Source organism: Trichechus manatus, unplaced genomic scaffold, assembly GCF_000243295.1.
Source record: "Trichechus manatus latirostris isolate Lorelei unplaced genomic scaffold, TriManLat1.0 scaffold00026, whole genome shotgun sequence".
Classification (NCBI taxonomy): domain Eukaryota; kingdom Metazoa; phylum Chordata; class Mammalia; order Sirenia; family Trichechidae; genus Trichechus; species Trichechus manatus.
In genome coordinates, this window is record NW_004443962.1 from 19,980,038 (window position 1) to 19,994,007 (window position 13,970).

Genomic DNA, 13,970 nt, shown 5'->3' on the forward strand with positions numbered 1-13,970 from the left:
AACAAAGTGGGAGGCCTCACACTACCTGATTTTAGAACCTATTAAACCACCACGGAAGTCAAAACAGCCTGGTACTAGTACAACAACAGATACATAGACCAGTGGAACAGAATTGAGAATCCAGACATAAATTCATCCACCTATGAACAGCTGATATTTGACAAAGGCCCAAAGTCCATTAATTGGGGAAAAGACGGTCTCTTTAAGAAATGGTGCTGGCATAACTGGATATCTATCTACAAAAAACTGAAACAAGACGCATACCTCACACCATGCACAAAAACTAACTCAAAATGGATCAAAGTCTTAAATATAAAATCGAAAACGATAAAGATCATGGAAGAAAAAATAGGGACAATGCTAGGAGCCCTAATACATGGCATAAACAGTATATGAACCGTAAGTAACAATGCACGAGCACCAGAAAAGAGACTAGATAACTGGGAGCTCCTAAAAATCAAACACTTACGCTCATCAAAAGACTTCACCACAAGAGTCAAAAGACAGCCTACAGACTGGTAAGAAATTTTTGGCTATGACAAATCCGATCAGCGTCTAATCTCTAAAATCTACGAGATACTGCAAAACCTCAACAGTAAAAAGACAACCCAATTTAAAAAATGTGCAAAGGATATGAACAGGCACTTCGCCAAAGAAGATATTCAGGCAGCTAACAGACACATGAAGAAATGCTCGCGATCATTAGCCATTAGAGAAATGCAGATCAAAACTACAATGAAGTCTCATCTCACCCCCAACAAGGCTAGCATTAATCCAGAAAACACAAAATAATGCTAGAGAAGTTGTGGAGAGACTGGAACACTTATACACTGTTGGTGGAAATGTAAAACGATACAACCACTTTGAAAATCAATTTGGCGCTTCCTTAAAAAGCTTGAAATAGAAATACCATATGATCCAGCAGTCCTGCTCCTTGGAATATATCCTAGAGAAATGAGAGCTGTCTCACGAATAGATATATGCACACCCATGTTCATGGCAGCACTGTTCACAGTAGCAAAAAATGGAAACAACCAAGGTGCCCATCAACGGACGAATGGATAAATTACAGTATATCCACACAGTGGAATACTATGCAATGATAGATAACAACGATGAAGCCGTGAAACATGGATGAATCTAGAGGGCATTATGCTGAGTGAATTTAGTCAGTCACAGGAAGACAAATATTGTATAAGACCACTATTATAAGAACTCAAGAAAAGGTATAAAAACAGAAGAAAACATTCTTTGATGTTTAGGAGGGTGGGGAGGCAGGATGAGGGTTATTTACTAACTAGATAGCATAGGAATTATCTTGGTGAAGGGAAGGACAGCACACACTACAGGGGAAGTCAGCACGACTGGACTAAACCAAAACTAAGAAGTTTCCTGAATACAGTCAAACACTTTGAGGGCCGAGTAGCAGGGGTAGGTGTCTGGGGACCATGCTTTCAGGGGACATCAAGGTCAATTGGCGTAATAAAGCCTTATTAAAATGTTCTGCATCCACTTCAGTGAGTGGCGTCTGGGGTGTTAAAAGCTTGCAAGCCGCCATCTAAGATGCATCAATTGGTCCCAACCACCTGGAGTAAAGGAGAGTGAAGAACACCAAAGACACAAGGAAAGTAGTAGCCCAAGAGACAGAAAGGGCCACATAAACCAGGGACTTCATCAGCCTGAGCCAGAAGAACTAGATGGTGCCCGGCTACCACCAATGACCACCCTGACAGGGAACACAACAGAGAGTCCCGGATGGAGCAGGAGAAAGGTGGGGTGCAGAACTCAAATTCTAGTAAGAAGAACAGACTTAATGGTCTGAATGAGACTGGAGGAACCTCGGAAAGCATGGCCCCCGAATTCTCTATTAGCCTAGAACTAAAACAATTTCCGAGGCCAACTCTTCAGACAAAGATTGGACTGGACTGTGGCACATAAAGTGATACTCGTGAGGAGTGTGCCTCTTAGCTCAAGTAGATACAAGAGACTAAATGGGCAGCTTCTGTCTGGAGGTGAGATCGGAAGGCAGGGTAAGGAGCTGGTTAATGGACATGGGGAATCGGGTGGAAAGAGAGAATGTGCTGTCACAGTATGGGGAGAGCAATTAGGGTCATGTAACAATGTATGTATAAATTTTTGTATGGGAGACTGTAACTTGAAATGTAAACTTCATTTAAACTACAACAATAAACAAAATAATAATAGAAGAAAAAGAACTGAAAGTAAGACGTAATAGGATAGAAAACGAATACTAATACTTCTCTACTTTGCACATACTGTGCTATTCTGGGGCCCTAGTGGCACAGTGCTTAAGAACTCAGCTGCTTACCAGAAGGTCACCAGTTCAAATCCACCAGCCGCTCCTTGGAAACCCTATGGGGCAGTTCCATTCTGTCCTGTAGAGTCACTGTGAGTCAAAATCGACTCAATGGCAATTGGTTTTTATGGGTGCTGTTTTCATTCCCGTGTGACCATATATATTGCCTTAGTTTGTATACTTTTTAGTATTTTTTTCATTATTTTGTTCCTTCTCACGAAAGTGGTTAAGTATGAATGACAGGAAAAGAGGTATAGACATGCCCTTTCAAATACCATGAGAAACCAATAAAGAAGGATTAAAGGAGCAGGGGAAGGGAAGCTTTGGGAGAGGATGTGGTGGCCTGCCTGAGATATTTGAAAGGCTGTACTGTGGTTACATTGACCAAGGGAACCAATAGGTAGAAGTTACATGTACATCATAAGTAAAAATTTTCTAATGACTAGAGTTATCCAAAAATGGAGTGGGTGTTCTCTTGAAGAGAAGGGTTTTCTAATACTAGAGGTATTCAGGTGGAGTCTAAGTGACAACCTAATGGTAGGGCCAGTGAAGACTCTGAGCATTCAGTGAGGGTGGAATTGGGTTAGGTAACTTCTGAGATCTGTTTTGGGCTGGAAATGTATGTTTTTGAGTCCGTGTGCCATTTAAGTCAAATGTACCATTAAACCACTTTAGGTGCCTGCCTTTGAGTGTCAGTTTGGCTGCTTTCCATATTCAATTCATTTGTGTGCCACATGTTATAAAATCATGCAGCATTTTCCTGGGAAAAGTAGTCTTCTACCTGGTAGTATTTTGAAGACTTATTATTTAAATTGCCAAGCATTGTAAACATTAGGCCAGATGGGACCAAGGCCAGATGTCATAATTGTTAACCATTTATTCATTCAGCCACTTTTTTTTAAGTGCCTACTAAATACTAGCCTACCATGTTGGGCACTGGATATAAAACAGTGCACAGGGCATGTGCAGTCCCTGTCCTCTAGAGTTTATGGTCCAGTGGGAAATAAACAACCTACTTAAAGCTAATGGGGGTTAAGGGGTGTAATGGAAGCACATGGTGGAGGCACTAATGTAAGTGAGGCCCAGGAAGGCTCCCTAGCCAGGCTTGTCTTCTGAGGTGCCTCTGGGTGGGTTCAAACCTCCAATATTTTGGCTAGTAGTCGAGCGCTTAACCATTTGCACCACGCAAGACTCCTTCCAGTGTAGTAGGGGGAGTAAAGAGGGAGATGATTAGGAGGTTGATGTTAGAGAGTGGGTTATCAAAGTTTGGTTTGAGCAATGGAAAATTCTGTGTGACATGGTTCAGGGTGACCATGTGAGTAAGTTGCTGAAGTGGAATGGAGGGGAGGGCTGTTGGATTTTAGGAGATCAAGCAAACCCTGAGTTGGTGAGTCATCCTCAGGGATGTTTAGTCACTTAGAATCTGGCAGAAGTTGAAGTAGAACTGTGAGCCCTGGGGCAGCTCACCCCAAATGCAACAGTCTGCCATGATTTATATTCATTCTCCCCTGATCTGACAGACTAACTCATCTTATTACCCCAAAGCATTCTGCTACTTGGTTGAGCTTTCTAAAAATCATTTTCATTCTGTCAGTTCTGTACTTAGGAACCTTCAGTGATTCTGTGTGCCATCAGATGAAACTCCCCAAATTCCAGACTAGCATTTAAGGACCTCTCTCTATCTGCAATATCAGTCTACCTGTTATGGTCTCTTTACTGGTACCCCTTGTGACTCCTGTCAGACCAGGTACTTTCTCCTCCATCGGATAAGTCTTCCTTTGCTTTGACTCATGCTCACCTCCCAGCATGAAACATACTTCCTCTCTGAGGCCAACCCAGAGCATTCTTTTAAAGCTCAGCTTGAGATGCCTCTCTTAGTGAACAACCCCCTCATCCACCTGAACTACTTAATCCCATCCTCTAATACTCTTTCCCTTGAAATTATTTCAGCGTTTATATGTACTGATACAACATCAAGCATTTGCTTTTACACAGAATGATTAAAAATGAATTGGACACTTTCAAAGATATATTATTCAGAAGACTTTGGTAGATGCACGTGCAGTGTGCACACAGGTATGTCAAGAAATTTGTGTTTCTTTGTGGCTTTCAAGAAATGAAGGAGTTCACTGTGGCTGCATTTCTGCCATCCATGGTTGTCTTAGTTACCTAGTGCTGCTGTAACAAAAAATACCACAAGTTGGCTACTTTAAAGAACAGGAATGATTGTCTCACAGTTTGGGAGGCTGGAAGTCCAAATCAGGGCATGAGCTCAAGGAGAGGGTCCTTCCTTGTCAGTAGCCTGGGTGTTCCTCGGCGTTCCTGGCTTGTACAGAGATCTTCACAGTGTCTGTCTTCTCCCTGAGTGTGTGTCACTGTGTCTATTCTGCTCTTTTTATAAGACACTGCTCAGAAAGGACCTGTTGTACTTATTAACATAATAAAAGAAAACCCCTATTTCCAAACAGGGTCGTAGAATTGCCCCATAGGTTCCCAAGGAGTGACTGGTGGATTCAAACTGCCGACCTTTTGGTTAGTAGTCAAGCTCTTAACCACTGCGCCACCAGGGCCCCGTCACAGGTACAGGGGTTAGGATTTCAACATATGTTTTAGGGGACACAATTCTATTCATAACAACGGTGATAGGCTACAAAAGACTGGGGCACACTTTGGGATTGACATGCCATGGGACATGGGAGCACTTTTAAGATCATGGAGTAACTGAATAGTTCCTTTATAGATTATATCATTGTGCATAACCTAGTTACTGAGTGATAACCTTTTGAAGGTGTTCAGTTCTTTTTGAATCCCCCTGTATTTTCTTAGAATTGTTCTGTAGTTTTTTCTTATGCGCATGGCCTACGGAACCAAAAGAAAAGTGAACTCCTTGAGACCAGAAGCTTTTACCTTTGTGTTCACCTTAATCCCACCACAGTGCTAACAGAGTAGCCTCCATCAGGGCTTGTTGAAAGAATGAGTTCTATGAAAACACAATGTTTGTTTTACTGAAGTATAATTTAAGATAGACCTATCACTTACATACTTATTTTGGGGGAAAAAATGGTAAGGATGTGATATTTTAAAACGAAGAAATTCAGAGATTATTTCTAATCTTTAGCAGAATCTAGTATTTATTTTTTCAAAATCTTGAAAATGTCAGTGATACCCCAAACACTTGCTTTGTTAGAACCAAGCAAACAGCTCTTTATTCCCTTGTTTGTCAGCTCCAGACTCTACTCCTTTTGTCAGTATCAAGCTCAGGCTTCCTTCTCCCACACTCTCTGCCTTCCTGTTGAAGAACCTGTACACATTCCAGCTCAGATGGGATGACACATCATATAGAGTTATTTCTTTCACTCATAGCCTGAGGAATTAAGTAAAGTCTACAGTCCTGTTTTTGTTGTTTATTTTTTGTTTGTGGCTGTTAGCTTAAAAAATTAAAGTTGATCACTTTATTTGTAGATTATTTAAATATGTGTGTATATACGCACAAACACATAACAAAAGTATGTGAAATTTGTCTTGCTATCTTAGAATTTCAGATCCTAAAGAGAAGGATTGTTATGACTATCTGATAAATGATACATATGACCAAGATGAATTTGGGCACATCTGAGGCTGTGAATAATAATGTGAGAAAAACCTCAGTCTGTCCAGTGACCACATAAGGGGTGTGTGGTATTTTTTTGACGATCCCCAGTTAAATCACATCTTCTTCTGGTTCCTGTCTTTTCCTGTATATTCTATTTTTACATTTTTCTCAAATCACCCTTTGACTTTTCAACTCTATTCACCTACTTCTGTCTAATTTAAACTTAATATATGAAACCCATGAGAATTTAGAAAGTAAACCCATGGCAAGTTTTGGCAGAGGTACTACCAGTCTTTCCACGAAGGGCAAGAGGGAAAGTCATTTTCACTGTAAGTCATATATCCATATAAACTACAAGAAGTGCAGTTTTCTTTTAATAAAGTCTTCCATTTATCCATTCTTTCGGCAAACATGTATTGGGCATCTGTTATGCCAAGGACTGTTCTACGCGCTGGGGATTCACTAGAGAAGAAGATAATCTGTCTCCTCAAGGAACTTATGTTCTACTGGAGGAGACAATAAACAATGAAATAAGCAAGTTCTGTGGTGTGTTACAAGGTGGTAAGTGCTACTGACAAAGTCAGAGCAGAGAATGGGCATAGGGAGAGCCAGAACGAGGGTGATCACAATCTCTATAGAGTGGTCAGAGAAGGCTTCACTGAGCAGGTGACATTTGAACAACGACTGGAAGGAGGTGAGGGAAAGAAAGAGGAGGTGGATATCTGGGGTAGGCAGAGGGGATGGCAGTGCAAAGGCCCTGAGGTGGGAATGTGCTTGGCATATTTGAGGAGCAATGAGCAAGTGTGGCTGGAGTAGAGTGGACAGAGGGAAGAGTGCCAGGTGAGGAACTTGAGTTCACAAAAGGCCTGATGGTACAGGATCTTGAAGCACATTGTGAGGACTTCGGCTTTTATTCTGAGTGAGATAGGGAGCCACTGAGGGATTTTGAGAGGAATTATGATATAATATGAGTTTAATTTTAAAGGAGTTACTCTGGCTACTGTCGTGAAGGGCTTTGCAGAAAACCTGTCAGAAAATCGTGGTGTGGTGGACCAGTATGATAGCAACAGAGGTGATGAGAAAGGCTCAAATTCAAGATAAAGTCAACAGATTTCCTGACAGAATTTGTGTGTGTATGTGTGTGTGGGTGTGTGTGTGTGTGTTTAGAGTCAAGAAGGACTCCAAAGGTTCAAGGTTTTCATCCTGAGGAATTGAAAGAATACAGTGTCACTACCTGAGTTGGAAGACTGGAGGGCACAGCAGGAGTGACGGAAAGTAAGTTTGTGAGGAGAAGGGAAAGTCAGGAGTTCAGTGGTAAGATAACTTCTTTTGTACTGTGCAGGTAAACCAAAATGCCAAGACAGTTTGCCACCTCCCTCAATCCCTTCCCCATTCCCGTGATTTCGGCTATATTTTTAATAGACTCTCAATGTTGAGTTAAAACATTCTGATGACTACAGTCCCGTGACTCTGTTTATCCCGATTTTATTCACTGTACTTTGACTGGGCAGTGTTTCGTTCTCTTGCACATGGGGTCACTATGAGTCCAAACCAACTCAGTGGCACCTAACAACATAACAACATACTTTGCCTGATATATGATGGGAAGTTCTTGCATAGATACTAATTTGAGGAAATGTAGTCACTCTGCCCCTGGTTTATATTCACATTAAAGTCCTGTTGTTGTTGTTGTTAGGTGCTGTTGAGTTGGTTCCGACTGATAGCAACCCTATAAGACAGAGTAGAACTGCCCCATAGGGTTTCCAAGGAACAGCTGGTTGATTTGAACTGCCGACCTGTTGGTTAGCAGATGAGCTCTTAACCACTCTGCCACCAGCGCTCCCATGAAAGTCCTAGTGGCATAGAAACTAATAAAATGTTACATTTTATTTAAAATAAAATATCCAGATTCCAGGATCCCATTACTAATGCTCTAAACAAAAGTTATCTTAAAGTTTAAATAACCTTTCGTGCAAACAGAAACATTTGTAAGTACCTGTTAAAATTTGGTAAAATACTGCAATTTATTTCATGTTATATATCAATACCATTTGCCATTGAGTTGATTCGGACTCATAGCGACCCTATAGGACAGAGTAGAATGGCCTTGTAGGGTTTCCAAGACTGTAATCTTTACAGGTCGCCAGGTCTTTCTCCATGGAGCTGCTGGTGGGTCCTACGGTTAGCAGCTGAACAGTTAACCACTGTGCCACCAGAGCTCCTTATTGTGTATCAATAATGGCAAAAAAAATTATTTGGGTTGTGGGATATTTAAATCTTAGAATTCCTTCAAAAATGGAAAAATGGTGTATCTTAGTTGATAGAAAATCAGATTCTTGAATAGGAGAGAAATTCTGTAACTCTGAACAAAGAGCTTGTCATCTTAATAGATTTTTTTTTTTCCTGTTATATTGGAAGAGAGTGGAGAAAGCCTCAGAACTGGCGGTTTCAAAAGCATTTTCTGCTGGAAATTCAGTTTTATCCAGAAGGCTTCAGGGCCAAATCATAGATTTGGAAACATCTGAGCAAATAGAGGATCATGATGAAACCTATGCAGAAGGTAAGGAAATACTTTTTTTTTTTTTTTCATGCTGCAGTGTTAACAATTCTTTGGAGTACAATTCATTAAAGCGTAACCCATAACATTTCAAAGTATAGAACAGAAGCTTTTCTTTTTCTCTTCTTTAATTTTGGTTTCTTTCCATTGCTTTGAAACTAATTTACTCCGGAGTTGACTCTGGTATTACAAGTTAGGATATATTTAAAGCCCATTTTGCTTCCTGAAATAGAACCACATCCAGAGACAGTCTGACATAATTAACTGGTAAGTGTTATAAGGGAATAGTCCTGTGGCACAAGTGTTAGCATGTTAGTATTATACAGATAATTTGACCATTAGTTTCAACTACCTGATTCACTTTGTTTTCTATTTTATATATCATCCATCCCTATCTAGAAACCCTTTTCCCTAAGAGCTATTTGATAATAACAATAACAATGATGAAGATAATCTAGACATTTTCTTCTTGAAATCCCACGCCTTACATATCAGAGTTGTTTAATGATGAAGGTAATGCTAAAGCAGAAGTTCTTTGTATACCAATATATTCGAAGGAAATTTTCTGAATAGCACTAGGAAAGAAATCCCAACAGGAGTTGACTTTCAGTATATCACACTCTTTGATTTTCCTCCTACCTCTGGGCACTCCTTGGTCTGCTTTGCTGGTTCCTCCTAATCTCTTCAACCCTAAATACCAGAATTCCTCAAAGCTCAGTCTTCTCTAACAACCTTCCTCTTTTGGTAAACTCACCCACTTCTCTGGCTTTAAATATTGTCTGTATGCTGATAATTCCAACACTCATTTTTTCAGCTTGGCCCTCTCGGGAAATTCCGACTGGTATAGCCAGTACTTATTTGACATCACTATTTGGGTGTCTGATAAGTATCTCAAACATAACATGTCTAAAACTGAACTCCTCATCTTCCCCTCCCACCAAACCTTTTTCTTGGCTTTCTTCATCTCAGTAAATGGCAACTCCAGCCTGACAGTTGCTTAGGCAAAAACTTTCTTTCACATCCCATATCAAGTCCATCAGCAAATCATGTCAACTTCACCTCAAAATGTTATCTAGAATATGACCAGCTCTCAACACCTCCACTCTAGTGCAGGCTACCACCACCTCCCTTCTGGGTTATTGCCTTTGTCTCCCAATTAGTGCCCCCTGCTTTTGCGTCTGTCCTCCTGTAGTTTATTTCATCATAGCAGCCAGAGTGATCTTAAAATGTAAGTCACTTCTTCACTTAAAACCATCTTGAGGCTTCCCATTGCACTCAGAGTAAAAGCCAAAGTACCTAGAATGGCCTTAAGACCCTAAGCCAGGGTTTTTCAGCCTCGGAAATATTGACACGTTGGGCCAGATAGTTCTTTGTCGTGGGGGCTGTCCTGTTTAGCAGCATCCCTGTCTTCTACCCATTAGATACCAGTAGCACCCCATACCCCAGTTTTCACAACCAAAAATGTCTCCAGACATTACCAGATGTCCCCTGGGAGACCAGATCACCCCTGGTTGAGAGCCACTGCTCTAAACACCCTGGTTGACCCCCGTTACCTCTTTCACGCCACTCCTACTACTCTCCCCCTCACTCACACATCTTCAGACACACTGCCTCTTTGGGATCTTTGCACTTGCTTTCCCTCTGAATGAAATACTATTCCCTCACCTATCCATATGGCTCACTCCCTCACCACCTTCCTTTCTTTGCACACATACCTTCTTTTCAGTGAGGACTTCTTTGACCACCCCATTTAAAACTGTAACACTTGTCTTCCATTTCTTATATTCCATATCTCCTTCCCCTGCTTTGTTTTTCTCTGAATTAATTTATTGTTTGTCTTCCCCAGTTAGATTGTAAGTTTCATGGTAGCAGGGTTTTTTGTTTTTTTTCCCTGGTTTGTACACTACTATATTCCCAGTACTAAAACAGTACTTGACACATGATAAGTTCTCAATTAACATTTATTGAATGAATGAAAGCAGTGAATGAAGAAAGTCTCTGTTATGGATTTAATTGTGTGCCCCCCCAAAAAAAATGTGTGTCCACTTGGCTAGGCCATGATTCCCAGTGTTGTGTGATTGTCCACCATTTTGTCATCTGATGTGATTTTCCTATGTGTTGTAAATCCTAACTCTATGATGTTAATGAGGTGGGATTAGTGACAGTTACGTTAATGAGGCAGGACTCAATCTACAAGATAAGGTTGTGTTTTAAGCCAATCTCTCTTGGGATATAAAAGAGAGAAGCGAGCAGAGAGTCGTGGGGACCTCATACCACCAAGAAGTCTATGAGCCAGGAGACTAGCGCATCCTTTTGATGCAGGATCCCTGTGCTGAAGAAGCTCCTAGTCTAGGGGAAGATTGATGACAAAGGACCTTCCTCCAGAGCCAACAGAAAGCCTTCCCCTGGAGCTGATGCCCTGAATTTGGATTTCTAGACTACTAGACCATGAGAGAATAAACTTCTGTTTGTTGAAGCCATCCACTTGTGGTATTTCTGTTATAGCAGCACTACATAACTAAGACAGTCTCCAAAGTAATTCAAATATTAAAAAGATATTTTTGTTTTATTGATAGCTCAGGAGCTGGTCAGTGATTGGTTAGACACCAAACTTAAGCAGGAACTAGCAAGTGATGGAGAAGGTGATGCTGAAGACACTGTGTCGACTGTTACTTCTATGCCAGCAGACAAGTTTGATGGTAAGAACTTACCTGATTATTCTGTGAACATCTGATGAACATATTTAAGAAGTGTTTTTAATTGTTTTGAATAATAAATGTTATTTAACTTTTCTGTGCTTTGCTTAGTTTTATCATTGGCTTTATTTTTTCTTGATAGAATATAAATATCTTCAGTAAATTGATAGTGCTTTTTAAATTAAAATGTTCTGTTATTTTTAACTCTTCTTATAATAGCAATTAATTTTGCATAAGAGGGTGTCTTCCCCATGTATTATTGGATTGCTATTTACTTTGATGGCGACTATATTTAAGCTTTTGTGTATCATTTTATATTTCAAAATGCTTCATATATTATTATTAGTTATTAAGAAAGGTTATTACTTTTCTAGTATTTTTTGTTTTCAGGAAAAAAACCACTGTTGTGTGCAGACTTGGTGTCAGGCAGGTTAAATGGCTATCTTGTGAGAGTTCCTCAAAAGCATCCAGGGATCTGGGTTTTTCTCCGAGTATAGGAGTAGGGTGGCAGCTCCCTACATACTACTCAAACATACTTGGTGAGGCTGCCTGGAAAGATTCCCCTGGTTTGGGGCTCTACAGAATCCCCAGCTGGGGGATCACAAACTCATAAGCTCTTCAGGTTAGATAAGCCCTTCAAGGTCACCTACTCTGATCTACCCTACTCACTCCCGAGGAGAGACATGGTTCTACACTGTTCTTAAAGTGGGTAATGTAGTCTCCCCCCGAACACCTCCTGGGAAAGGAAGCCTACTACTTTAGGGGAGCCCATTCAGCTGTTGCAAAGCTCTGGTCTTCATAGACCCTTTCTTAATTAAACCAAAACCAAACCAAACTCGTTGCCGTCGAGTTAATTCTGACTCATAGTGAACCTGTAGGACAGAGTAGAACTGCCCCATAGGGTTTCCAAGGAATGGCTGGTGGATTCGAACTGCCAGCCTTTTGGTTAGCAGCCAAGCTCCTGACCATTGTGCCACCAGGGCTCCTTCCTTAATTAGGAGAATTAAAATTTTGTCCTTGGTAACTCTTACCCTTAGGTATAATAGAAAATATCTTTTAAAAAATATATATTTTATTATATTTTTGGTAAAGATTTACACAGCACTTTAGGTTCCCATTCAACAGTCTCTACACAGGTTGTTCTGTGACATTGGTTACATTCTTCATAAAGTATAAACATTCTTGTTATTTCTGTTCTGATTGTTCCATTTCCATTGATCTTGTTTCCTTGCCCCCTTACATTCTCATCTTTGTTTTAAAGTAATTGTTGACCATTTGGTCTCATATAATAGTGATTTTTTAAAAGAGCACAGTACTTACAGGTGATATTCATTATTTTTTGAGCCACAATAGAAAATATCTTGGTCCCTCCCTCAAGAACCGTGTTTTTACTTTTTGATGGAGTTGTAATCATATCTGATCCCTCATATACCTTGATGTTTCCAGATTAAATAGCACCAGTACTCTCAACAGTTCTTTATGTCACATGGTTTCTAGTTTTCTCATCATTCTTCTAGGTTTTTCTACTTTGTTAATGTCATTATTAAGTGGGGGAGGGCTCTAATCCTTTGTGTTCTGAAGCATGTACATGGAATAAGTAACATTGTTACTTCCTTTTATATGGTGCTAGTAGATCTAGTTATATACCTATACTTAGTTTGGCTATTGTCATCTTATGCTCACTCATCTTACGCTCACTCATCTTACACTTGTGTAGTTGTCTTTTTATTTATTTATTCTTTTTTTTTTTTATTGTAGTACAAGTGAAAGTTTACAATTGAAGTAAGTCTCTCATACAAAAGCTTATACATACATTGGTAGGTGACCCTAATTGCTCTCTCTATACTGTGACAGCACACTCCTCCTTTCCACCCCTGATTTCTCATGTCCACTCAATCAGCTCCTAACCCTCTCTGCCTTCTCATCTCACCTCTGGACAGAAGCTGCCCATTTAGTCTCATGTGTCTACTTGAGCTAAGAAGCACACTCTTCACGAGTATCATTTCATATGCCACAGTCCAGTCCGATCTTTGTCTGAAGAGTTGGCTTCAGAAATTGTTTCAGTTCTGGGTTGACAGAGAGTCAACGTGAGAGCACGGCCCCCGGAGTTCCTCTAGTCTCAGTCAGACAATTGAGTCTGGTCTTTTTATTAGAATTTGAGTTCGCATCCCATGCTTCCCCCGCTCCATCAGAGACTCTCTGTTGTGTTCCCTGTCAGAGCAGTCATTGGTGGTAGCTGGGCACCATCCAGTTCGTCTGGTCTCAGGCTGATGAAGTTTCTGGTCTGTGTGGAGCTTTCTGTCTCTTGGGCTAATACTTCCCTTGTGTCTTTGGTGTTCTTCATTCTCCTTTACTCCAAGTGGTTGGGATCAACTGATGCATCTAGATGGCCACTTGCTAGCTTTTAAGACCCCAGACGTCACTCACCAAAGTAGGATGCAGAACATTTTCTTAATACACTTTGTTATGACAGTTGACCTAGATATCCCCTGAAAGCATGGTCCCCAGGCCCCCACCCCTGCTACTCTGTCCCTCAAAGTGTTTGATTGTGTTCAGGAAACTTCTTAGCTTTGGTTTAGTCCAGTTGTGCTGGCTTCCCTGTAGTGTGTGCTGTCCTTCCCCTCACCTAAGATAATTCTTATCTACTACCTAGTTAGTGAATACCCCTCTCCCTCCCTCTTCGCGCTTATAACCATCAAAGAATGTTTTCTTCTGTGTTTATACCTTTTCTTGAGTTCTTATAATAGTGGTCTTACACAATATTTGTCCTTCTGTGACTTACTAAATTCACTCAGCATAATGCCCTAC

General features: G+C 40.6%; 1 protein-coding gene across 1 annotated transcript in view; it reads left to right on the forward strand.

Moving 5' to 3' along the window:
- CCDC191 (coiled-coil domain containing 191) overlaps positions 1-13,970 on the forward strand; it is a 136,944-nt gene that overhangs the window by 7,129 nt on the left and 115,845 nt on the right. Inside the window, exons 3-4 of the mRNA XM_023728859.1 lie at positions 8,328-8,469; positions 11,043-11,165. Coding sequence (XP_023584627.1) covers positions 8,328-8,469; positions 11,043-11,165 — 265 coding nt within the window. The remainder of the gene's footprint in view (positions 1-8,327; positions 8,470-11,042; positions 11,166-13,970) is intronic.